The sequence below is a fragment of the Pocillopora verrucosa genome, chromosome 10 (genome assembly GCF_036669915.1).
Source record: "Pocillopora verrucosa isolate sample1 chromosome 10, ASM3666991v2, whole genome shotgun sequence".
NCBI classification, from domain to species: Eukaryota; Metazoa; Cnidaria; class Anthozoa; order Scleractinia; family Pocilloporidae; genus Pocillopora; species Pocillopora verrucosa.
Window position 1 is genome coordinate 12324748 of NC_089321.1, and position 27676 is coordinate 12352423.

General features: G+C 37.5%; 2 protein-coding genes across 5 annotated transcripts; both read right to left on the bottom strand.

Annotated features, from left to right (window-relative positions):
• Positions 1-6174: 6174 nt before the first annotated feature.
• Positions 6175-9575, bottom strand: LOC136283790 (protein adenylyltransferase SelO-like). 2 transcript variants are annotated; one of them, XM_066173001.1, is made up of 5 exons: positions 8868-9575; positions 8493-8535; positions 8350-8393; positions 7741-7807; positions 6175-7160 (listed from the first exon to the last, which is right to left on the bottom strand). In XM_066173001.1, exons 3-5 carry the CDS (start codon positions 8367-8369, stop codon positions 6960-6962), a joined length of 288 nt encoding a protein of 95 aa, XP_066029098.1. In that variant the 5' UTR covers positions 8370-8393; positions 8493-8535; positions 8868-9575; the 3' UTR covers positions 6175-6959. The 2 variants fall into 2 exon arrangements, with proteins under 2 accessions (XP_066029098.1, XP_066029097.1); XM_066173000.1 differs by having other exon boundaries at positions 8493-9575.
• A 2050-nt stretch (positions 9576-11625) lies between these two features.
• On the bottom strand, positions 11626-27033 carry LOC136283787 (uncharacterized). Of its 3 annotated transcripts, XM_066172989.1 has the most exons (7): positions 26901-27033; positions 26616-26693; positions 25997-26044; positions 18445-18546; positions 14296-18175; positions 13099-14062; positions 11626-12359 (listed from the first exon to the last, which is right to left on the bottom strand). In XM_066172989.1, exons 5-7 carry the CDS (start codon positions 18125-18127, stop codon positions 12341-12343), a joined length of 4815 nt encoding a protein of 1604 aa, XP_066029086.1. In that variant the 5' UTR covers positions 18128-18175; positions 18445-18546; positions 25997-26044; positions 26616-26693; positions 26901-27033; the 3' UTR covers positions 11626-12340. The 3 variants fall into 3 exon arrangements, with proteins under 3 accessions (XP_066029086.1, XP_066029085.1, XP_066029087.1); XM_066172988.1 differs by lacking the exon at positions 25997-26044; XM_066172990.1 differs by lacking the exon at positions 25997-26044 and having other exon boundaries at positions 18445-18579.
• Between the last annotated feature and the right edge of the window lie 643 nt (positions 27034-27676).

The window sequence follows — 27676 nt, forward strand, 5'->3', positions numbered from 1 at the left end:
CCACTAAACTGTAGCTTAAATTGCAGCTCTCAGAGCATTGATTGTTGTAAGATATCACCTGAACTAAGACAGTACAAAGACAACAGGTTCTAGAAGTTGCAGGAGTGCTAAATCAAGTCTGATATTGGAGGGGGCCATGATTTTATGCCTTCAGTGTGTAACAATATTGTGTGACACTGTCACGACCTCGTGGTCCGCTGACGACATCTGTTTTCTTATATTAAATATATCTTGTTGGTCCGACATCTTGGTTTTGTATGTGTTCTCCTCTACATTGCCCGTTCTGGATTGTTACATGGTGGAGATAAAAGAATAAGCGGTTCCGTGTGTTTTTTTTTTGTTTTGTTTTTTTCTTCGTTTACGGGTCCGGAGTAGAAATGACGACAGCAGTAATCACTGACGAGTTTTTCTATCCCACCGCTGCCACCATGTAACAAGCCAGAATGGGCAATGTAGAGGAGAACAAATACAAAACCAAGATGTCGGACCAACAAGATATATTTAATATAAGAAAACAGATGTCGTCAGCGGACCACGAGGTCGTGACAGTGTCATGCAATATTGTTACACAGTGTGCAGATCTTTCAATGACCTTTAGGTTGTGAAAATTTCAGAAACTATGATTATATACTGAGCACGTAATACTAATAGCATCTTATGCCCACTCTCAGACAATAAAGGGTTTAAATGTTTTCTCAAGCCAGAAGGTGGAGCATTGAAGCATGAAATGCGAAGACCTGGGGTCTAAGTCAAACTATTTGGACACTGGCTTCAATAAAGTGCAGGGCATGACATACATGTGCATCTAGTTCCACCAGCAGGGTGAATGTATGAAACACAAGGTGAAACACTACAGTTCACAAACCTAACCCTGGTTTAAGATTTACTTCGGTCAAATTGTCAACATGGTTTTGAGGCTAAACTGCCATTGAACCAAACTGATATCTGTGGCATGAAAATGCTTCCAGCATTCAACTTTTAAATGACTGTCCATATCATAAAATCAAAAGTGTTTTGCCTTACCACCAAACCAATATCCTAAATATTATCTTAAAATAGAAATCATTTTTGGAATCATGTGATGTACATTACTGCATGGAAATATACAAATGCACATGTATTTATGTTTAAGTTGCTGCAGCTTATCCTACACATAGGTAGACATGGAACTTGAACAAACCAATCTTCAAAGTTTAAATACCAGGGGTATTGCCTAGGAGGGGAATGTTGAAGCTCTGAATTGACTACTGCATAAGGGAAAACTAAACTTAATACATTACTGCTAAGGGAAATCTGTCTAATTTGCTGTTCCCCTTTACTTAAAGTAAGTCTGTGAAATATTCACTATCTAAATCATAAACATTTTCAAGATCTACAAAACCCTCACCTAAGTACAGGGATATTGAGTCTTATGCTCTATGCTCTTTAGCAGTTCTACTTTAATTAATTAATTCCTTGTAACAGAAGAAATCAATCAAAACTCACACAAAGTTAAGTGCAAAAAAAAAAGACCACTGTAAACTTCTAATGTTGTATTTAAAAATTACCATTAAAAGTTATGAGGTTTGCATTTTTTCAAGTCATATTCCTCTATTAGGGAAAATGGCCATTTCATCTGAAAATCTAAAGCTAAGAATGTTTAATGAAATAACAAAACATGATGCAATCTACATAAAACATGATCACAGGAATATAAACCAAATCACTTGGCTGATATCAATAGGAAAGCCTGCCTGGGGAAAAACATTTTCATACAGTTGGTTCTGTACACTTTCAGTACTGTGATCTTGACAACATAACCCAAGCAAGAGCAACATATCATATTAAATGAAACCCATGAAAATTTCTTACGCAACACTTTTAAAAAGAAAAAAACAATTTTATCTTTTTTTTGGCATATTTAATTAGCAAACAGTATGTTGCAAATTTTATTGTGCTCGTCACAATTACTTTAGACAAGGCTAATTGATTATGGTAAAAATATATTTTTTGTTCTCAGAACTTTTAACCCTTTACACCCTAACATCAGTATGTATATTCTCCTCACAGTTATCCAAACATTTCCTAAGATGCTGACAAGGTCATTCTCCTGGTCACAGTTTTAAATTTAGGGAAATAATTTAACATGACTGATGTATGGATCATAATTAGTCACAAGATCTCTATCCAAGACCTAAACAACATTGTATTTAATTGTAATATATAAGAAATTAATATCATTTTAATACTGAGTTCCCTTAGCATTGGTTTGCACCAGCAATAGAAGCATTACAAGCCAATTCTAGAGCAGGGTCTTAAGTTAAAAGAGGAAGGAAGTTTTTGGAAAGTGTTTCATAATGCCCCCATCAAAACTACTGACAATTGGAAGCCTAAATCTTACTTGTAATGAAGTAACAACAGAACAACAGAATTTATACTGGGTCAGAAGAGGTTACCCTACTGCTTTTGGTTGCTCATAAGCCACAGTGACATTTTCCTGACCAAATAACCACATTACATGTACCAGTAACAGAATCACACACACACACACACACAGAGTAAACATTTTGTTACAGTTGTTTCTGTACATATTCAGTATTGGGATCTTCACAGCATTAAACCAAAGCAAGAGTAACATATTGTATAAAATGAAAAACCCATTAAAATTTCTTATGCAATACTTTCAAAGGAAAAATAATTTTTTAAACCTTTTTTTAGCATATTTAGTACACAAACATTATATTGCAATGTATTGAGCTCATCACAATAATGGCCACACTAATTGATTATTCATAGAAAAAAATATTTTGTTTGTTTCCAGAACTTTTACTTCTTTACACCTTAACATCATGAGCCTTTGGGCAGTAATAAGTTGGTTAATTAAAGCCCTCTCAGGTGGGCTATTAATTGTAGTTATTCAGCTGTAAGAAGTTTTGAGTTGTAAGAAGAACCTAAAACTTGAGAAATTGACAATGTCAACACATGAGTTAAAAGACCCATCATAAGTCTTAGTAATTGACACATGCACAGTAAGAGTGAAAATTCTGTCAACTGACTTACAGTAGAGTAAAGCAATCAATTTAAATGATATACACACACTGTTAAAGGCTGCACCAAAATACCTTGCTATAAGTTGCACTCTGAGTTTAGCATCTATTTTTCAGGGAAAGGAAATTTTCTCATTAAAACAGTGCACCTCATAACCAAATAACCATCATACAATAATCTATTTATTGATCCTCACACATGAGTTACGTTCTCTGGATGGTCATTTTGAAGTGAACATTAAATTTTTAGTTATATGTTACTGCTTGGAGAATTCTGTCCAATTCGCTGTTCCATTATACTTAAGTAGGTCTGTGAAAGATTTACCACTGAAATTACAAAAATTTTCAAGATCTACAAAACCCTCACCTAAGGTCAAGGATATTGAGTCTTATGCAGTAAGCTCTTTTGCAGTTCTACTTTAATTAATTAATTCCTTGTAAAAGAATAAATCAATCAAAACTCACGGAAAGTTTAGTGCAAAAAAAGAACACTACAGTAACTGTTAAATTTCTAGTTTTGTATATAAGAATTTCCAATTGAAAGTTATGAGGTTTGCATTTTTTCGAGTCAATTATTCCTCTATTTGGGAAAATGGCAGAAAATACGGCAATCAGTCATAATTATATTCTCACTAACCTCTCTGGTGTGAAAAAGTTTCAGTTTCGCCAGGAGAAACAATGGCAAACTAGGAACACGTCTCGTTGTAGAAAATGTGCTTAATACCGAAAGAAAATGCAACTATACTCGAGTCGAGTACGAAGGACCAGGAGACTCGAATTGGCGGGGATCTAAAGGATTACAAAATAACATGCCGTCATGACATAAGTCATTCATGGTCTTTATAGTCACTCACTGATGCCATTACAGATTCCTTTTATGAGTCATGCGAATTTCCTTCCGAGGTGTATTTTCCATGCTATGCAAAATACTTCGCTCAAAAACCCTTTCTTTTTTCTTTCCTTTCTTAGGCCGGTGAAGGTCGAAATGAAATAACATTATGTTAGTTCCTTCAAGAAATCCTCCAAATCATAAACATTTTATCAAACGTTTTATGATTGAATCTGTTTTGAGGGGGCGAGCGTGGCCTAGTGGTTAGGGCGCTGCACTTGCAAGCCGGAGGTCCCGGGTTCAAGTCCTCCTCCCTGCCACTGGATGGATTTGTCTTCGGTGGCCCCGAATTCAACTCCTGCACGCTTTGTAAATAGCCAACTGGTCTGCCTCCTACCAGTTGGGGTTTTTAACAAGTTTCTGTTTATTTACGATATTTGTTTCCTTATTTACAGTGTCCCCAATTAGCACAGCAGTGCTAAATACAATGACACTTAAATAAAGTTATTATTTATTTTATTTTATTTATTTAGTATTACAAAAATTTAAAAATTTACATTTATTCAACTTTGCGATGCGATGATCTTTGAATTGATTTCCTCAAGTCGAGCCGGTTGCTTTTCTTGAGAGGTAAATTAGTGTTAACAACTGAGTTGAAAACGTAAATAAGCCACCGTAAAGGGTAAATAAGCTGACGTTTCGAGCTTTAGCCCTTCGTCAGAGCGAAGAATTAGGTTCCCACTCGCAAGTATAGATCTGTGCACCTATCACAGATGACATCAAACTGCTTCATATACCGAATGATCGGCACAAAATGGTCATATCGTAAAAAAAATTTACTTAAAAATGAATTTTTACATGGCGACGAATGAAATCAAAAGCGGAAGTGATTATAGATGTATTGGTTTGATGCCTAATGCATTTCTCTACACAACAGGCTATTGAAGAAGAAAAAAGTGAATGATAACGAGCTTATATTCCCATAAATGATAAAATAAGCGAAAAAAATATTTTCAATCTAACCTTTTGGGAAAACAGGTCAACAGCCTTCCAACGATGAAGCCAGATACCGAGGAATCCAGCGCCTTGAAATTTCATTTTCTTTTCTTATCCCTCATTGAACTCTGGGACTGATTATTATTATTACTAATAGTTATCGTTAGGTGTGTTTAGCAGAGAGCCCCTGAACACGGTTGTAACGTCAGACTTTTCGAACTTACTGAGAATTATTTCAAGAAAGCAATTAAGTAATTTTTTTGTGTTTACATAACCTTTTCTAAGCACTCGGACGATTGGGAGAATTCTCAAAAGTTTTGCAAGCCCCGACTGCGCCTCAGGTTTGCATGACTTGAATTCTTCTAAATCCGCTATGTGAACACGGGAAAAGTCCTCTATCGATTAACTACAGGTATCAGATAAGCAAAATTTAATATGCACTTTGACCGGATTTTTCGTGATCTTTCGGCGGAGAAGGACGAAAAGTTGACCTCATTTTTACGTTATCTGTGACTTACTACGGAACAGATGTCACGCAGTCACTTTTCGGGAAGTTTTAAGCATTAAAATTGAAAATGAACCCATCTGTCTAGAATCAAAAGAAACAGAGAAACACTGTGGGTGGGGGGAAGAGGGGGGAGACGGGGGAGAGGGGGGAGGGAGGGGGAGCAGAAGCAAGGGTGTAAGGGATAAAAATGGTTTGCCAACGCAGAGTTTTACATTTTCAGCAGCAACGAGTCAACAATTTTGTCGTCGATTGTGGCTGTACCTTTTACTCAGATTTATCCTGCATTATAGATAAAATTGTTAATCTGCTTTTTCGCTTCGAAAAGAACATATGGAAAGAATGCGAGCAAGACAACATTTTGAACTTGAGGTCATGATTGAGGTCATGACACCTCAGTTCCTTGGTGAAATATTGCTATGAGTATTTGACGTCTAAACTCGTGCAAAACTCAGGCTTGGAATGATAATTCAAACACACTTATCCTTGACACTTACAACTGGCCTGTAAAAGTTTTGGTGAAACCACATAAATTGTCATGTAAGACGATTTTAAAAGGGCGATTTCGCCTTATTCGTACGAGCGGTCATAAAAATCCCCATACAAACTCTTATAATTCCACCATGTCTCTTATTTCACAAGATGATCATCTCACAGCTGGAGCTTGGGCAACCTGTGTTTAACCTGCATTTTGTGCTGACAGCTTCATAAAATTCCTTTGACAAACTGAAAGTGGTTTCAATATTACAAAATTAATATCTCGCTTACGTAACGGAACGTTGGGGAAAAAACTGACTAAGAGACACAAACTACAAAGCTATAAACAAATATTTTATTCTGTTGTTCCATTCCAGATCTAATTCACATCGGGTAAAAACTGCCAATTATTGGTTTTTGTTAGTACCGTCAACAACTGGAAGAGGTACATCCATCGAGATAAACCATCCTAGTCTGTTTACTGATGATCACAGATATGATTATCGTCCAGGGCTCGAGGGATAAAAGCGAATACGATCAGGGGATAAAACGAAAACAGTCGCAGGGGGGAGGGGTGGGTCAAATTGAAGATTTGTGTACAAATCGTAACATAATGCTTGCGGTTGTCCTCAAGTAGTCACTCGAACAGCTGCGGACAGACTAAAAACAGTTTGCTAAACCGGCTCCCACGTCGCTTCTGTCGAGCTAAGCTGAGAACTTCTCTAGTCTCCAACCGCTTCATTGGCGGAGAGCATTCTGGCGGCCATATTTGTTGATCCAAACGAAAGATTGTTGGAATTGTTTTGATTAAGCAATATAATCCTGCAAGAAGTCTTTGTGAAAGCCTGGTCACTAGTTGAGAGCCGCGTGTGGTGACGTCAATTTTGATTCGCTGTTTAAACGAACGAGTGGCAAAGAGGTAGAGCCTAAAATAAAGGCTAACCAAGAGCCTGAAAACAAGCTACACTATCGTTTTACTATTTTACTTTTTTGCCAACTGCAATCGGTGAAAATCCCTTTCAATCCTGCATGTCGTTAACCCTACTTCTTCGCTTTGAGCGAGGAGGGAAGATAGACTCACTCCGCCGCGAGGACCCTCGAGGATTACGCGGTAGATTTACGAAGATCACGAAAGCCGCATATTAAACGCATCATCAGGCAATTTATCAAGGTTAATTTTCCTTGTATCCGGAGCGTTGTACAGCCTCGTTTTCTCATGATTACAAGACAAGGTGGAATTAGTACTCGCTGCTACGTAGAGCGTAGCTTCGTCAAATTCCACATCGTCTCTGTAAGGTGTTTTCAAGCGTTTGAGAATAGTTTGAACCTGCAAAAGAACAGGAGAAGGAAATGTAAAATGTTATCAGTGCGTCTTAAACCACATATACGTTAGTGCTTGCAAGTATTACCTTCGCAAGGTTTCCTTTGCATTGTAGATGGAAAATAGTCCTAAAAGAATTCCTTTCCAAAAGATGACAAACGAGTCTCCGTGTTGAAATACGACAAAGGAAAATGTCAGGAAAAAATTTTTGTCAGTGTATGACCCATTAGCTTTGACGAAGGGCTAACGCTCGAAACGTGATCTTTGGAAACTCTTAACGGTGGCCAATTTACATTATCAACTCAGTTGATAATACCAAACTATTTAAAAAGGACACTTCTAAAATAATTTTGCAAAGAGTCGGGAAAACTTTGCGCCGACGAGTTTCCTCTAGCGTCCTTGAGTCATGTATGTTTTCTTTGCCCGCCAAAGTAAGGAAGGGGAATAAAAACAAATCACTTCCTTTTTCCTTATTGGTCATAGTCTCTATCGATCGTGCTGATTGGAAATAAACCTGCAAATAAGTATGCAACGGTTTTCAAAATGAAACATGTTTGACGGGCTCTACTGGTTTCACTGCTCTTACCAAAGAGAAGTCTCCATTTTCTGCGGCCTCTATAGCTCTTTGGGCGATGTAATTTCTAAGAACAAACCTGCGAAGAAAACAATTGCATAAAGATAAAGTTAAAAGTTAGAGAGATGAACAGAAGTAAAACTCGTCAGTCTCAGAATTCCTTTTGTTTTAGCGGATAAATTCCAAACGATGTAAAGAACCGGTAGCTTTATGCTCAGGGCGATGAAATTCAATGAGTCAGGGCTCAAGTGCTGGCCGTGTCAATATGTTTTGGTCATAACTATCTCTGGAACGCAAGTTATCCGGGAAACGTAACGGAAAGTAAAGGAGGGGGGGGGTGTGGGGAGGGAGGGTAACCCTGATTGGCAGGGAATTTCTTACCAAAGAAACAGCAATAAGCTCCCACAGCAATACGAGACAGTCTCGCAGGCACAATTCGCTTTATGTCTTGATAATTACAAAAGAAAAAAAGGAAACAAGGTGTTGGTTACAGTGAAGTCATTTTCGCCAGTGTATTTGTCAATTTTGATCTCTTGTCACGTACTGATTCTCATAGGAGAGATAATAGATTCGGGGCTTAAGGTCAACATTTCATTCTTCAAGAAGAACACAGACAAGTACCTTGGGTTGTTGGATTTCATCACCCTGACTCGTTCTTTGTTTACCTGTGTGCGACAGAAAAAAAGTAAATCAATGAAAAAATTAAAAGGAAAGGGGAGTTCTTCAGAGAGTTATTTTCAAGTGAATGGAAGTGTTGTGTTTACCTCTTGAACATCATTATGGTCGCATTCCTGAACAAGACGATCTCTTGGTAAATGAAAGAAAATAAAAAAAAAAGGAAGAAGGAATAATAAATGAAGACAAGAATTCACCTTTCAACTCTAATGTAATAGCATGCCAATTATACACAAAATACAAATTAACCCCTTCTCCCCTTGAACGATGTTGAAGTTTGTTGTCTGTGATTATACAATACTCAGTAGGGAGGAAGGTATTGCAGCGAACTTCGGTACATTTAAACCTCATTTCTTATAACTTCCTTAAGAGCAGCTACGTGAATGTCATGTGTCCATTAATTTTGTCCTTAATTTCCGATTACCCTTGTGGTTTCTTACACGCAATCAATGATTCCCACTCACTTGTAAGCTGTGATCCACTGCGTCCATAAAACACGGTCGTTATTCCCTTTTCCGTTTTGCGTTGACACCTGAGTTGACGGTCGGTCGATCAACCAATTATTTAATCAAACCATTAATAAATCAATTAAGTTTTATCAACCAAGTCGATAATTTAAATCGGTCACTATAAATAGTTTCTATGCTGATGTTCGGAGCGTTAGCCCTCCGTTGATCGTTCTGACGAAGGACTAGCGCTCGTAAAGTCAGCTTTTAGAAACTCTGCGGTGGTCAGTTTACATCATCAACTCATGAATGAAAGAGATCCTCGCAGTGATGTGCACTACTTAGGTAGTAGTGAAAAAAAAATTCAGGCCTGTACGGGATATGAACCCATGACCTCTGCGATACCGGTGCAGCGCTCTACCAACTGAGCTAACAAGCCAACTGGGAGCTGGTCATGATGGTGGTTCTAAATAAACCCGTGAAGTGATGAATAGACGGTTAAGAATATATGAAAGTCATATATTTGAACTGCAGATAAAGACGTGAATGAAAGTGATACTCGCAGTGATGTGCACTACTAAGGTAGTAGAGAAAATAAGGCCTGAAAAAAATTCAGGCCTGTACGGGATCGGGATCGCATTATCCGCAGTTCAAATATATGACTTTCATATATTCTTAACCGTCTAATCATCAACTCAGTCGATAAAACCAGATTATCTTGCTATACCCCGGCCCGTCCCCCCCCCCCCCACCCCCAGCGCAGCACCACAGTTTCCTTAGTAACTTACCCCTTTATTCAGCAATAAATCAATAAATCGCACAAGTAATCATTTATATTATCATATGACCCGTGCAGCCCCGCTTGCGCAATCCCACAGAAAACCACGATGAGAGCTGACGTGTGTAGGGCCGGACGGGTTGACGTGAGCCGGTCCGGAAAAAGCCGTTCAGCTCTGCATTCACACGGCTCTGTTTCAAAAACTTAAAGGGATAAAAGAAAAGGGTTAAAAAAGTCACGTTTTCCGATGAATAGTAGTTTCAATTAGCGTAAATTACCGCTACGCGAGCTCATTTGAAAGGTGTGGGAACAAGTGGGAGACGCGCAGTGAATTATGGGACGGATGCTCACATTTCATTTGTTAAGGTGAAATGGCTAAGGTTCCTGGCATACTTTTCTCTCTGTTTATAATGGTAAACCACCATCTTTGAGGCCAAGAGAGAATCAGGTCCAATTCTCTTGACAAAATAAAATGGCGTCGCGATTACTTCGCTGGGCTCTGGATAAAGAAGCTCAGGTTCAACGCCAGGCAGGGTCATTGTGTTGTGTTTTCAGGGAAGAAACAATGGCCCTCCCCTCAAAGGATTAACTATCATGGAATTCTACGAAATGTTGAAAGTTATGTCCAATGGACTGGCATTCATCCAGGATGCCTGTATTCTCGTTCTAAAGAATTTGAGATAAGCTCCACCTATAATGAACTCCTAAGCCCAGAAGAGTTTACCGACAACCTCCCGCAGATAAATGCCAGAAACCCGGTGCTACAACACTTTTCGACCTAAGAAAAAAAGGTCTAATCGCTGGCTATTTTCGAAGTAACCTCCATTCAAGAATCGTCGAATACGCTTTGATTAATCCTTGCAGAGGAACACATTGAGACACAAGGTATTCAACGATGTCTTCATCGCTAAGAACAGAAAACATACGAGTTGATTATTCAGCTACAGTGCACGGAGTCAGCTTTGAACGACAGAAAACCGTAGTATGATCCAGAACTGAATTAGCTTTAAATTAGTACCAACAATCACGTGAATATAAAACCAATTTTTTAAGGAACCCGTCACTTGATTTGAATTGAAGCTGTGATCTGTTATCAAAGTCTACGCCACTTTACCGAGTTTTTTCGAACAGTCACATGATCTATACTTTTACATCAGTTAAGGACGCTAGCGTAGTGCTCTGCAGCAATGGCCGAATGCACTTCGAACTTGCTTTCAGTTTACCTCTGTAAAGTCTGCAATTTGATAGATATAACTCAACCCTTTGGCCCCCAAGAGTGACCAGCATCTAATTTCTCCTTACAATATCACCCCTGAATCAAATATTATGGTCACGGGAATAACGTAAATTATCACCAACTAAAGAAGCTCTTGATTGTTAAACAAATTCTCCTTATCAGCACCACAGGAAATATATAGAGAACAGTATGGAGAATATGCATACTGATAGTAGCGTGTAAAGGGTTAAGTCACCTTCACCAATCAAAAGGAAAATCAAGATCCATCGCGCCTTGTTCATCCGCGCTCTCCTCAATATCTCCGTTATAACTTTATGGAAATTAGAGAGGGAGATTTCCTGATTCGAAAGGTGTGTAAAAAGTTCCTTTTCTGGTTAAAACTCGTCAACAGGGCCGCCCAGTAGAAAGTTTTCTGAAGCCTTCCTCCCTCTCCCCCGACCCTTCAGAAGGTCAGGCTGTTAGTTTGTGTGACTAAAGCCCCCCTTCCCGAAAAAAGAAAGTATTTTCAAAAATTAAGTAATGTCTTCAAATTTCAAAAACATACGCAAACCAATTTGCATGCAAAAATCAGCGTATTGAATATCCTTCTTTTTTCTAGAAAATTATGTAAGAGTAACGATTGCTTCGCAGTCATTATGGTTCCATCTTCAACCAGGCCAATATAAGCTATGTGCACATAAAATGGATTTAAATTTAGCTGGTTTCTTATTTACACACAGTTGAAAGTACTTCTTCCACAAGAAAAATACGAGAATCACAGGTAGTACAAGAAGCTCTTTCTCTCTTTTTCTCCAACAGTCTTAAGCTGTACAAGTAATTTTGCATAAAATGAAGTTAAGGCCTTTCTGAGAACTGTACATTTTGTCAATACCTTTTTCGTTTTCCTCGAGAATTTAATCTCACGAGTCAAACGAGTTGCAAATCAACACAAATGCTTACTACACTCCCCTTCCATAAAACAATTTCTCAGCTTGTAGCTGAGTGATTAAACACCACAGGAGAAATAAAATATTTCGTTAACCCTTTAACTCCTAGATCCAATTTATAATTCTCCTTACAGTCTACCATACAGTGCTTATAAAGTTAGTTTAGAGAATTTAGTTTTGGATCAACTCATTATCCCCAAATTGAGGTTTTTCTTTATTCTGGTTTGATATTCTATTGATTTTGTAAGGAGAAATTCTGTCTTGGTCACTCATGGGAGTTACAGGGTTAAATGTTTGTCTTAAGTTTACGCTAAGAACAGTTAAAAATGTTTATGAAGTCTCTACAAGAAAAATATAATTTAAAACCTTGAACAGCTTTGTCACCAAAATCATTCTTGTACTCGCTCCAATCTCGATCAGCGGTCTCTCCTGTTCAGATGTCGGGACTAGAAGATCGTAACCACTCGAATGCAAAGGAATCAGCGGAATACAGCCTTTCTGACAATGTCTTTCCCATTCAGCAACGAAACTGTTAATCTCTGCAGATGTCTTACTTTGGGAGGTTCAACCTAAGGTAAAAAATTCAACAACAGAAGTTAAGTCAAAGGCAACATCTCAAGTAATAGAGTATTTTTAGTAAATTAACTGGTGATCAGTAGTTTTTTTTTGGAAATCATTCTGTACAGTTGTAATCGGACACCTGTAATCGGATAGTTGAAGCGTCCAGTGATACCGAGTCCTTTCCGCCAAATCCACCAATCACAGAATTGATCACAACAACCATAGCAACAACCACTAACACTAAAAAAAACTGTGGAATTTCCAAAATTGAGAAATTTTTCACTTCAGAAATTGTCTCTACCAGAGATATTTGTCCTCAATGTGTTTGTTGTCTTCGGAAATTGTAACGGTCATGATAAATTGACACAGGACTTTGTGTCGTCCAATTGTGTCTATAATCACACTCGTGATTGACAAATCGGACTCCTGCTTTGCGGTCGTCCGATTTTGCTAATCTCTCGTATGATTACAGACCGAAGTGGGCTCCACTCTGTTCTATTACCATTATTTATCGGTAGTATCATCATAGTTATAGCTACCATCATAACTGTTCTTATTACCACTGTTATCATTATCATTACATGTTCAATCACCATTATTGTTATCATTATCACATTATTATTAAGTATCGTTATTATTATTATTATTATTATTATTATTATTATTACTACTATTAATACTATTAACATTATATTATTATCCACATTATTCTTTTTCTGTCTTCAAATCAACTTTGTTTCAACTGACCTTTTGATGTTCGTCTTTTCTTTGTCGCTTGGCAGCTTCACTTGAATTATTTCAAAATGGTCCTCGGAGTTTTCTGAGACAATTGCGACCAAGCGCTTACAAGGACAAACTGCAAAACTTCGAACTTCTGTTTCCTCTACAATTTCACTAAGGAGATCACCAGATATAACGTTGTATAATCGAAGACACAAACCTCTTGGATCATGCAAGCCGACAATGCAGTCCTCGTTACTGATAAACTCAATATCATCTACATCTATGTTCTTCAATTGACAAATCTCCTCTCCCGAAACTGCGTCGAGGACGTAAAAGCCAATTGCACCATAAATGACAACGTCTTCTTCAGTAGGAGAAAAAATAACAGTTGGAAGTCTAAATGGATTGAACTTAATAGAAGTTTCCCATAGCACTCGGTTTTCACGCCACAGTTGCAGTGACTTTCCATCAGTAGTAGCTAGCACTTCACATTTATTATTACATGCCAAAAATTCACCTTCAAAATTTGCGATCGTTGACACAATTTTTTCACTCGTTGTATCTAGAATGATGACTTCCTGTCTGAGACCATCGTCATTCATCGTTTCCAAGGCGACTCGCTCCTCTGATAAGGGTACAACATCCCGGACCAAAAAGTCAGTCCACCTTTGCATGCAAACAGACAATTCAGAGTTCCACAACTCAAGCGAGTAACCATCTCCTGCGAATAGGACACCTCTTTTGACGGGAAAAATACTTAAAAACCGTTCCAAAATCCCAGATTCCTTTCGTCTAATCCTTTTACTTAAAATATCGCCAGTCACAAGATTTATTCTCTGGATCCTTGAATACATCACAGTATAGAGAGAGTCACCATTAACAGAGAAAGAAACCTGAGATACGGTATCAGGTGGTTTAAAGTAATCATCTTTAACCAAACCGTTTTCCTCTATGTCCTCAAGTAGGGGTTCCTGTTGTTCCTGATCATCTAAGAAAGAGAGAACAGAATAAGGATCTAGGTAATTAAGTATTATCAACTGCGTTGATAACGTAAATTGGCCACCGTAAAGAGTTTAAAAGCTGACGTTTCGTCAAAGCGATTGACAGAGGGCTAACGCTCGGAACGATGGCCAGTTTACGTTATCAACTCAGTTGGTAATACTTAAGTACCCTGTTATACTCTCCCACCGACGCAGCATCACAGTTTCTTCAGAAACTTACCCCCGTTAGAATAAGGATCAGCTCCATTCTCTGGTAAGTTGCATAGATCAATTTCCAATCGTTCTGACAGTTCAACGAGTTTGAGCCCCTTTTCTGGTGGGTCATTAAATTCTTTTCGTTCCCCCACAGAGTCATCAAGTTCATCTCTCTTTTCCGTAGAGTTGTTACGTTCCATTGTCTGTTCAACTAGGCCACCGAGTTCAGCTCTCTGTTCTGATGGATCAACAACTTCAGCTCTCTGTCCTGACAGAACATCGATTTCAGCTTTCTGCTCCGGCATATCGTTGATTTCAGGTAGGTTATGTTCCATCAGATAGTTATTTTCAGCCCTCTTTGTCGTAATGTCACCGGGTTCTATGCTTTGTCCTGCTTCATCGCTACTCTCACATCTCCACTCCCTTACGTCGTTAAGGCGACACATCTCGATGACATCACTCAGAGGGGAAACTCTCAACAACATCTGCTTATTTAGTACAAGTGCAAAATATAAACATGTGTATTTTCCTCCAGATGAGTACCAAAAGGGATCTCCTGATAAGAAACCACTCTCGTTGCAAGTTTCAAATTCCGAGGCGTACTGGTAGGGACTCGTCCTAAAAAAGCGATCCAAACTATATATTGACTTAGAGTTCCTGTCAATATCTACACAAAAAAGCTTGAGCTTCGGAGACCAAAAAGGTTCATTCTCATCCGAACCCAAACAGAAAAAAAACCGGCAGTCAGGAGTTAACTTAACATATTGTGACCAAACAGACGCCCATATCAGAGTCTCAAATCCATCATTCATGTCAATGAGGTATATGCACTTGTCAGAATCGACGATCACCATCCGTCTTCCACTGGCAGACCAAGCAAAAGATAAAATTTCGCATTTGTGTGTAAAACGACTAATTTTGCTTCCATCTTTTAGACTCCACTGGATGACGCAATTCCTCCCGTCTAGACAGTCAGTTAGCATCGTGGTTTTGTCACCAGATATTGAACAAACTAGGAACCGGCACTTGCTCGAACGGAAAAGAGGTTTCACGTCTCCGACCAAGGTATAACCCTGACACAGAGTCCCTTGTAAGATCAGGTCTAAGGTTGGATGGAAAACTACTGACCGGTAAAATGGGGAAAAGAAATCCCCTCCTTTCCTTAGGTGCCTCCGAGACTCAATGTTTGATACCAGCGCAGAGCGTGTCCACATTAGCTGGGCAGTACGGAGCGACCACAGATGAATTGTACCATCCGAACACTCGCATACCAGGTAGTCCTGATTTGGTGAGACATCAAAGCAGACCACCCAATCTGAAAGAAAAAACCGCAGTAGAACATCTGTACTTTCCTCCTTCTTTCGCAAATATTCCATATATGGTAAGTCCGCATACTTGGTGTTTAGCAGGCTTAATGCCTCCGCAGACAGTTCAGGTCCTCCTTTATTCAACAAGATTTGAAAGATGGCATGAGGAAGTTTTGAAAGAGTACCTAAATGCTTCCGCAACAGCGACAATAACGTCTCAAGGGCTTCTCTGCAATTCTTTGGCAAACCATTTGTATTTTCCTTCTCTTGTACGCAAAGAACATCTTCAGTGGCTGCTGTACTCTTCACAGTTAGCTTTGCATAGACCAATTCCAGGTCTAAAACATAATTCTTTACAATGTCGTCTAGGCTACATGGACGAGCATTCTCTTCTACCTCAAGTATATGCTGAACACCATGCTGCAAGGCATACCTCGACGTCTGTTCCAGTGTTGAACTCTGGATCCCTTTAAGTTTCAATTCATCTAGTTCATCTCTGCAAAGCTTTGCAATGACGCGATGACATTCTTTTCCGCTAACAATAAACTTCTTTTGCCTCGAAGTAGACTCCTCAACCAACCAGTCCTTGACTGACTTGTGAAAGAAGTTAATGCACTCGCCCTCAATGGGTAGAAGAGCCGAAATACAATCAACTACGTCTCGTACTTTTTGCTCATCAGCCGAAGACCATTCTTTTGAAAGGAACAACTTATAAACAAACTCGACTGGTAATGGTTCTCTTGCTGCCACAATGGCATTTAAAAAGTCAAAGAACTGCTCTTCGGTGATACCTAGTTCTTTCTTCATTTCATTTTTCAGACGTTTGAAGTAGTCTTGATAAACGGACGAAATACCTGATGGCAAGTCGCTGTTGATCACTTCAGCAGCATTCATACGTACAGCATTCTTCTTAATAAACTCTGTCAGGTAATAGGTATATAACATGACTCCTTCTGACTTTTCAACAAGCTTCTCTAAGATGGTATCTTGGCAATCAGATTGCAGAACATGTTCCAGTTGCTCTTGAAAGCAAAGCCTAACGTCCGTCAAGTTTTCTTGATCGTTTGGGTCCAGCTGTATGGGATTTAAGTCTTGAATCTTCTCTAAGATGTTCATTTCAGGTCGCGTTGTTACCACAAATCGTATCCAACACGGAAGCGTCTTGAAGTAATCAGCAATCACATTCAAAAGCTCATTACGCCCCTGGTATTCACTTTCGTCTAAGCCATCTATTACAATGAGATGGATAGAGCCTGGGTCTTCCAAATCTGAAAGAGGTTCTTCAAACAAGAATTCAAACAGTTCTTCCACTTCCATGTCTCCAATTTCAACGCCCACATTTCTCGACAACTTCTTCACGAGAGCCTTCCTGTACTCTGGCAGCGATTCGGAAAGCTGACAGGCTAACGACTGCAGCATCACTTTGGGATTCCTTCGGCGTGCCTTGTTATGTCGACAGAAGTGGCTCCCTGACAATCGTCCAGCCTCTAACATCTTTTGGCACAAGACAGCTGAGATTACAGACTTTCCCATTCCAGCATTCCCACTTATAACAATCACTCTATTTGGAGAACTTTTGTCGTCTAACCACCTCTCAACTTCTTCAAGAATCCATAAACGAGTTCCCTCAACATATCTGCTTGCATGGTGTCTTATTTCACCTAAATTGTCCACGTTTGCTAGTTTCGCAAGGACTTCGTCATCCCTGATGCTCTCCTTCTCATTACTCAAATTTTGAATGGTGTGCTGGGATGCCTCCTCCATGGTTTGAAGCTTTTCACAGACTTTTTCAAGCATTAACTTGGTATCTTGAGTAGCTCTACTGTCTTGAAGTTGGCTCTGATGCACAATATTGACAGATTCTTGCAAGTTCATCTGAAAATTTGACTGACTCTGCCGTACTTTATCAACAGTTTGCAGCACTTTGGTCTCAATATCCCGCATGTCCTTCAACTGTGATTTAATATCTTTCTCAGCATCAGCCCACTCAAGCAACGCATCTAAGAACACTTGCTCTTCACAATGCTCAGCCTTCAATCTATCAATTTCTGCCTGCTGCAAGCCAAGAGCAACAAGAACAACGCTGATCTTCTGCCACAGAGTTGAGAAAGTTGGATCAGCCATACCAGTTGTGGTAACATGGCCATACAATTCATTTCGGTAAAACTTAATGCGAGCAAGATTTGCTTCGAGGGAGTTGTCACTTGGAGGTGGTTTAGTGTGCCACCCAGAGTGGGGTGGGGAGAGACCACAAATGTTGATTAAGAGAAGGAATAAAAGAGTGATATCAAACGTTTGGGAGTCTGGAGGAGCACCGCTTGGAGGAAACAATAGATCCCATTGAGGTGTGTGTAGGATCCTTCTTCTCAACAGATTTTGGAGAGTCGAATAGTTTGCATTCAACGCAGCTGAAAGACTTGCTGGGGGATGATAGCCATTGAAAATGCTCCTGAGAACTGTTGTTCCACCATCGATGAGAAGTCGGCTGAGCTTGGCTCCGTTTGTTTTCTCTACAGAACTCGCAAGAGGTGAAGGAGTAGCTGATGCCATATGATCCAAAATGCAAAGATGGAGTCATCAGGTGTACCTGCGCGTTTTCTGAAAGAAACATTACAATTGCATAATTGCTTCTCTCTGACCTGTACGGAAAGAGGAGCAAGACCCTTTGATGGACATCTCCACCCTACTAATCAGCTTGGCTCCTTCAACACCATTCCAAATCTGCACTGAATTAAGACAAGGGACACATTTTATGATAATTACAAACTACAAAAAAAAAGATTATCGAAGTATTTCCCATGTCAATTCCTCCAGGTATCCTCAGTTCTTACACTTAGGATTATATTAATTGACAGCCTTATGGTTACCTGAGCTCCCCCACACACCATTTGCATTCCTTTGTTGATCACATTTTGGTAACGTCACGGCGGTACTCCAAAAGCTAGTAGATTGGTCAAACTAGGAGACAGCTGAAGGAATAAAATATTCTGGATCAGAGAGTCCTAAATAAATCAAATTAAATAACAATTAAGAAGAAAGTCCACAATAGCATTTCACCACTGAACTGCTCAAAATGTTAACTGAAGGTTTTGTAATGACACCATTCACTTCAAAATTTCAAGACAGAATACAGTAATTAATAAAATTCTCCTGGTCAGAGTTTTAAATTTAGGGAAATAATTAAACATGACGGATGTATGGATCAAAATTTGTCACAAGATTTTTATCCACGACCTAAACAACATTGTGTTTAATTGTAATATATAAGAAATGAATTTTATCTTAGCATCGGTTTGCATTGGTAATAGAAGCCAATTCTAGAGCAGCAGCATGAGTTAAAAGAGGAAGGAAGTTTTCAGAAAGTGTGTTATGCTGCCCCATCAAAACTACTGCCATTAGAAGGGCATGGAAGCCTAAATCTCACTTGTAATAAAGCAACTACAGAACAACAGAACTTATTTTGGGTCAGAAGAGGTACCCGACTGCTTTTGACTGCTCATAAGCCACAATTCTTCTCAGAATTTTTAACCCTTTACACCTTAACATCAATGTGTATATTCTCCTCACAGTTATCTAAATATTTCCTAAGGTGCTGACAAGGAGAATTTGCTTAACAATCAAGAGCTTCAACAGTTGGTGATTATTCTTTTATCCTCACAACTTTTAGTTAATGTTTAATTCACAGGTGACATTGTAGGAGGGGGGATTTGATGCTGGTCACAATTGCTGGTTAAAAAGTTAAATGTATACCAATTGTTCTTAGTATTTTTACCTGCATAGTTCTGTGACACTTTTTTGAGGATGTGGAACACTTGTAACATGAGTCTTTGGGCAGTAATAAGTTGGTTAACTAAAGCCCTCTCAGGTGGGCATTATTGTAGTTTTTCAGCTGTAAGAAGTTTCCAGTTGTAGGAATAACCCAAAACTTGAGAAATTGACAAATTGTTAACATGTCAATTCAAAGACCCTTTGTAAGTCTTAGTTATTCACACGTGCACAGTGAGAGAGAAAATTCTGTCAAATGACTTAGAGTAAAGTGAAAAATCAATTTAAATGATAAACACTGTGACAAGGCTGCACCAAAACACTTTGATATAAGATTCACTCCAAGGTTTGCATCTATTTTCCTTGGAAAAGGAAAATTTTTCATAAAAACAGTGCACCTTATAACCAAATAGCCATAGTACAATAATCTGTATATTGATTGTCACAAATGAGTTACACTGTAAATGGTTATTTTGAAGTGAACATTAAATTCTTTTTAAACACTTTAAGCATAAAACACATCCCAGAGCAGCGCAATGAATAATCTTCATATCACTACAAAATCAAAATTTATCATCTTTCTTATTCTCTCATGATGCTTTCCAAATAGCTGATCCTTGCAGAATGCAGTATAGCATGTCACATATGAATTTAATTTTGGCCTGACTTGTTTTACTGCTAGAAGGAAATGCCAATTTTAATTTAAAATTAGAATAATGAACCATTAGACCATGAATAATAAATCATTTAATCTTGGTATTTTTGGGTTATGCTATAAATAACATCAAAAAGTGTAGAGGAGGTAACTGAAAAGACAGTGAAGTGTCAAAAGTGAAATATAAAATCAAAACTTTTTTTCTTTTTCTGGTACATATAGGGTAGACCAATAAACTGTAGCTTAAATTGCAGCTCTCAGAGCATCGATTGTTATAAAATAAATTATCACCTCAACCAAAACAGTACAAAGACAACAAGTTCCAGAAGTTGCTGGGGTGGTAAATCAAGTCTGATATTGGAGGGGGCCATGAATCATTTTTATGTGTGTAGATCTTTCAATGATCTTTATGTTGTTAAAATTTCACAAAAAAATGATTAAATATTGAGCATGTGATGGCATCTTGGGTCCACATGGCACTCTTAAGCATAAACAGGTTCAAATGTTTTCTCAAGCCAGAAGGTGGAGCATTGAAGTATAAAATGCAAAGACCTCAGGTCTAATTCAAACTATTTGAACACTGGCTTCAATTAAATGCAAGGTATGACATACATGTGCATCTAGTTATACCAGGAGACACAAGATGAGATGCTACAGTTCACAAATGTCAGCAGGGGTTAAGATTAACTTGGGTCAAATTTCAGCACACAGTCATGAAGCTAAACTGCTATTAAACCAGATATCTGTGGCATGAAAATACTTCCAGGATTTAAGTTTTCAATGATTGTCCATATCATAGAATCAAAAGTGTTTTTACAACAGAATAAATCAATCAAAACTTGTGGAAAGTTATGTTTTTCACTCTTAAGCACAAAAACTTCACCAAAATACTGACTGCATTTCTATGATTTGAACCAAGAATCATGTACGTAGAAATCAAACACAGGAACGAGATTTCATCATGTTTTGATATTTCATTACATATCCCCTGCGGGATATGTAATAAAATACAGGAACAAGCCTGATTCAAGTAAAAACCAACCAAACTAAGACCCATCAGGTTTATATATTTCTGAAAATAGATAAATCACTCATAATTATATGCTAACTAACCTCACTATTAAGAAAAAGGTTCAGTTTCACTTATATATAATCGTGTCTCTATAAAAGTTTGTTGACTAAAAGATATTATAAACTTATCATCAAATCTGCGCTGTATTAAGACAAGGGAGACGTTTTATTATGATAATTACAAACTTCAATACTCCAGGTATCCTCAGTTCATACTCATAGGATAATAATAATTATTATTTGACGGCCTTATGGTTACCCGATCTTGACAGCACAACCCAAGCAAGAGCAACATATCTTATGAAATGAAACCCATGGAAATCTCTTATGCAATACTTTCAAAGAAAAAATTATTATTTTTTACCTTTTTCTGGCATATTTAATAAGAAAAAATTATATTGCAATGTATTGTACTCATCACAATTAATTCAAACCTGGCCAATTTATTATACCAAAAATACATTTTTTTATTTTCAGAACTTTTACCCCTTTACACCCTAACATCAGTATACCTATTCTCCTTGTAGTTATCTACTAAAAATTTCCTAAGGTGCTGATGAGGAGAATTTGCTTAACAATCAAGAGCTTCTACAGTTGGTGATTATCTCTTTTATCCTCACAATGTCTACAAGTCAGTTAAACATGTCTACAAGTCAGTTAAAAGATCAATAAATAGTCTTGGTGATTCACACATGCACAGTAAGACGGAAAATTCTGTCAACAGACTTCGAGTAAAGCAAAAACTCAATTTAAATCATAGACAAACACTGTGACAAAGCTGCACCAAAATACTTTGCTACAAGATGCACTCTGAGTTTAGCATGTATTTTCTGTGGGAAAGGAAAAACAGTGCACCTTAAAACCAAATAACTCTCGCATGAGTTAAACTGTAGATGGGAATTTTGAAGTGAACATCATGTTCAGAACATGAAAGTTTGTTTAAACACTCCAAGTATAAACCTTTTTCCCAAAGCAGAATAATGAACAATCTTCATTCTGCTACAAAAATTTGTCATCTTTCTCATTCTCATATGATGCCTTCCAAATTGTTGATCCTGGCAGAATGCAGTATGGCATGTCACATATGAACTTAACTTTGGCTTGGCTTGTTTTACTGCCAGAAGGAAATGCCAATTTTTTAAAATGAGAACAATGAACCTTTAGACCACATATAATAAATCATTGGAAAGGTGTTTTTAGGTTATGCTTTAAATGACTCCAACAGGTGTGGAGGTGGTAACTGAAAAGACAGACAAGTGTCAAAAGTGAAAAAAAATTGTTGTTTTTGCTTTCCTGGTACATATAGGGTATACCAATAAACTGTAGCATAAATTGCAGCTCTCAGAGCATTGATTGTTGTAAGGCATCACCTCTACCAAAACAGTACAAAGACAACAAGTTCCAGAAGTTGCAGGAGTGGCAAATCAAGTCTGATATTGGAGGAGGCTATGATTTTATGCCTTCAGTGTGCAGATCTTTCAATGCCCCTTTGGTTGTGAAAATTTCAGAAACTATGATTATATACTGAGCATGTAATAGCATCTTGTGCCCACTCTCAGGCAATAAAGGGTTTAAATATTTTCTCGAGCCAGAAGGTGGAGCATTGGAGTATAAAATGCAAAGGCCTAAGGTCTAATTCAAACTATTTGGACACTGGCTTTAATAAAAATTAATGCAGGGCATGACATACATGGGCAACTAGTTACACCAACAGGGTGAATGTATGAAACACAAGATGAAACAGTACAGTTCACAAACCTAACCCTGGGTTAAGATTTACTTCGGTCACATTTTAGCACATGGTTTTGAAGCTAAACTGCCATTGAACCAAACTGATATCTGTGGCATGAAAATGCTTCCAGGATTCAACTTTTAAATGACTGTCCATATCATAAAATCAAAAGTGTTTTGCCTTACCACCAAACCAATATCCTAAATATTTTCTTAAAATAGAAATCATTTTTGGAATCACCTGATGTAAATTACTGCATGGAAATATACAAATGCATGTGTATTTATGTTTAAGTTGCAGCAGCTTATCCTACACATAAGTACACATGGAACTTGAACAAACCGATCTTTAAAAGTTTAAATGCCAGGGGTATTGCCTGGAAGGGAAGTGTTGAAGCTCTGAATTAATTACTGCATAAAGGAAAGCTAAACTTAATACATTACTGCTCAGAGAAATCTGTCTAATTCGCTGTTCCCCTTTACTAAAAGTAAGTCTGAAGAATATTCCCTATCGAAATCATAAAAATTTTCAAGATCTACAAAACCCTCACCTAAGGACAGGGATATTGAGTCTATGCTCTATGCTCTTTAGCACTTCTACTTTAATTAATCAATTCCTTGTAACAGAAGAAATCAATCAAAACTCACAGAAAGTTAAGTGCAAAAAAAAAAAAAAAGACCACTGTAAACTTCTAATTTTGTATTGGAAAATTTCCCATTGAAAGTTATGAGGTTTGCATTTTTTCAAGTCATATTCCTCTATTAGGGAAAATGGCCATTTCATCTGAAAATCTAAAGCTGAGAATGTTTCATGAAATAACAAAACAGGATACAATTTCCATAAAACATGATCACAGGAATATAAACCAAATCACTTGGCTGATATCAATAGAAAAGCCTGCCTGGGGAAAAACATTTTCATACAGTTGGTTCTGTACACATTCAGTACCGTGATCTTAACATCATAACCCAAGCAAGAGCAACATGTCATATTAAATGAAACCCATGAAAATCTCTTACGCAATACTTTTAAAGAAAAAAATTTTTTTATCTTTTTTAGGCATATTTAATTAGCAAACAGTATGTTGCAAATTGTATTGTGCGCATTACAATTACTTTAGACAATGCTAATTGGTTATGGTAAAAATATCTTTTTAGTTTTCAGAAATTTTAACCCTTTACACCCTAACATCAGTATGTATATTCTCCTCATAGTTATCTAAATATTTACTTTGATGCTGACAAGGAGAATTTGCTTAACAATCAAGAGCCTCTACAGTTGGTGATTATCTCTCTTATCCTCATAACCTTAATCTTTTATTCACAAGTGATATCACTGGGGAAAATCTGATGCTGGTCACAATTGGGGGTCAAATAGTTAAATGTGTACTAATTGTTCTTAGTTTTTTACCTGCATAGTTCTGTGACACTTTTTTGGGCAATAGGAAGTTGGTTGATTAAAGCCCTCTCAGGTGGGCAATATTGTATTTATTCAGCTGATATTGTATTTATTCAGCTGTAATAAGTTTCCAGTTGCAAGAATAACCCAAAACTTGAGAAATTGACAATGTCAACATGTCAGTTAAAAGACCCATCATCAGTCTTAGTGATTCACACATGCATACTAACAGAGAAAATTCTGTCAGCCGACTTAGAGTAAAGCCAAAAATCAATTTAAATGATGAACAAACACTGTGAAAAGGATGCACCAAAACACTTTGACATAAGATGCACTCCCAGTTTTAGATCTTTTTTCCATGGGGAAAGAAAATTTTCAGTGCACCTAACAAACAAATAACCATCATACAATAATCTGTATATTGATCCTTACAAATGAGTAGCACTTTAGATTGTCATTTTGAAGTGTACATTAAATTCTTTTTTAAAAACACTTTAAGTATAAAACAAATCCCACAGCAAATCAATGAATAATCTTCATTCCACAACAAAATCAAAATTTGTCATCTTTCTTATTCTCCCATGATGCTTTGCAAATAGCTGATCCTTGCAGAATACAGTGGGCATGTCACATATGAACTTAATTCTGGCCTACTTTGTTTTACTGCCAGAAAGAAATGCCAAATTTTTTAAAATGAGAATAATGAACCTTTAGATCAAGTGTAATAAATCATTTAAAAGGTATTTTTGGGTTATGCTATAAATGACACCAACAGGTGTGGAGGTGGTAACTGAAAAGAAAGAGATGTGTTAAAACTGAAAAATGGAAAACAAAACTTTTCTTTTTCCAGGTACATATAGGGTATACCACTAAACTACAGCTTAAATTGCAGCTCTCAGAGCATCCATTGTTATAAGATATCAACTCAACCAAAACAGCACAGAGAAAAAAGTTCTAAAAGTTGCAGGAGTGGTATATCAAGTATTGGAGAGGGCCTTGATTTTATATCTTTAATGTGCAGATCTTTCTAAGACCTTTTAGTTGTGAAAATTTCAGAAAAATGATGAAATATTGAGCATGTAATGGTATCTTTTGCCATATGGCACTCTCAAGCATTTAAGGGTTAAAATGTTCTCTCAAGCCAGAAGGTAGGGCATTGAACCATGAAATGCAAAGACCTAGGGTCTAACTCAAACTATTTGGACACTGGCTTCAATAAAATGCAGGGTATGACATATATTTGCATCTAGTTACACCAGTGATGTGAATGTAGGAGACAAGATGATACACTACAGTTCCCAAACCTAACCCTGGGTTAAGATTAACTTGGGTCAAATTTTGGCACACAGTTGTGAAGCTAAAATGCTATTGAACCAGATATCTGTGGCATGAAAATGCTTCAAGGATTCAAGTTTTTCATGACTGACCATATCATAGAATCAAAAGTGTTTTGCCTCACCACCAAACTAATCATAGAAATTATTTTTGGAATCACGCAATGTAAATTATTGGAAATATAGATGCATGTGTATTTATGTTTAAGTTGCTGTTTGTCCTACACATAAGTAGACATGGAACTTGAACAAACCAATCTTCAAAAGTTTAAATGCCAGGGGTATTGCCTGGGAGGGGAATGTTGAAGCTCTGAATTGATTATGCTGCATAAGAGAAACTAAGCCTAATATATTACTGCTCAGAGAAATCTTTCCAATTTGCCAACTTCCATTATACTAAGGTATGTCTGTAAAGTATTCACCACTGAAATTATAAATATTTTCAAGATCTACCAAACCCTCACCTGAGGACAGGAATATTGAGTCCTATGCACTAAGCAATGATTTGTCACCTGAATTAATAGGAGAATTTTTAAATGATTTTTCATCATCATATATACATATTTAGTTTCTTTAATAATTATCTTCAATTATGATTGATATTTTAGTTTTACTTAAGTTTTATTCACTTCAGTAATGTTTTGTATAATTTACTAGGACACTCATTGATATCAGCAATTGCTGACGGGTTTACCCTGGCTAAAGATGTAATTATCATTATATCAGCAGTGTTACACATCTTAATGCTATGAATCCTAATGGCACAGTAGGGTGCTAAGCGTAGCCTAGAGGCCATGTCATAAATTTACCTAATTTCCAAGTCAGTATCTATCCATATAATTATATATCATTATTATTATTATTTTTATCATCATTATTATTATTATTACATAAAACACGAAGGAATGTAAACCAAGTCACTTATTTGATATCAATAGGAAAGCGTTCCTAGGGAAAATTACTTTTGCAAGCGGCATGAAAGACTGAGATAGCTCACATCCACATTTCAACCGACACGGTAGCAGTCAATTGGGTGTATTATTTTCAATCGTACTCACTTGTATCATCAAAAACGATGCTTACCTTTAGTAGATGATTTAAAATGGTTGTGTAGCCAGACTGATGATCCTGATTTCTCTGATATTACCTTCAGCGCAAAGCCTAGAAGACATCATTACGAAACACTTATGTTTTTTACCCTTAAGCACAAAAACTTCACCGAAAAACTGATGTAAATCACGAACCACGAGCGTAGAAATCGAAAGCGGAAACGAGCCTGATTCAAGTTAAAACCAGCCAAACTAACTTACATCAGGTTTATATATTTCTGAAAATAGATAGACCACTCATAATTATATGCTGACTAACCTCGTTGGTAACAAAAAAGTTCAGTTTTACCAAGAGAAACAATAGCAAACCAAGAGCACGTCTCGTTGTAGGAAATATGCCTACCGAAGCAATCTGCTACTACACCCGAATCGAGTGCGGAGAACCAAGAGACTGGAACTAGCGCGGGATCTAACGGGCGAATACGGAGAGAATTAACACAAAATAACATGTCGTCATGACAAAAGTACACTAGCAACGAAATACAGGAATGGCTCCGACCTGTGATTGGATGACAAAAATAGTAAAAGTTAATATATTATAGCTTAACCCCTTGCCCGTGAGTATTGTTTACCGCGTGTCTCGAAGCGGAACAATGAAATATCAATGCGAGTGCAAACACCGATGCATCAAACAAGAAATGGTTATTTAGGTAGCGAAGGGAAGGCAGCCTTTCTTGCTCAGCGAGGTCGTTCAGCGATATTCCATCTACTGACTAAACTCATTTAGTCAGTTCAGGCGGACGATCAGAGACTGGAGCCATTCCTGTATTTCACCGCTGACAGGAATAGCTCCGACTCAAACGTTTATTAATTTTTTTTCAGTAATTTTTTTAATAATTTTTAAACAATCTTTTTAAAAAAATTTTTTAAAAAATTTAAAACTAAACTAGTGAGCAGCGCTGTGCGAACAGTAGTTGTAAAACTTCTTTATTCTCTGAGGCGTTTCGTCTAGCTGTCGTAAACTTCTTCAGGGAGTTTTACAAATCAACACCAAACGCCTATATTTATAAGCCATTGTCAGCGGCCATTGCGGGG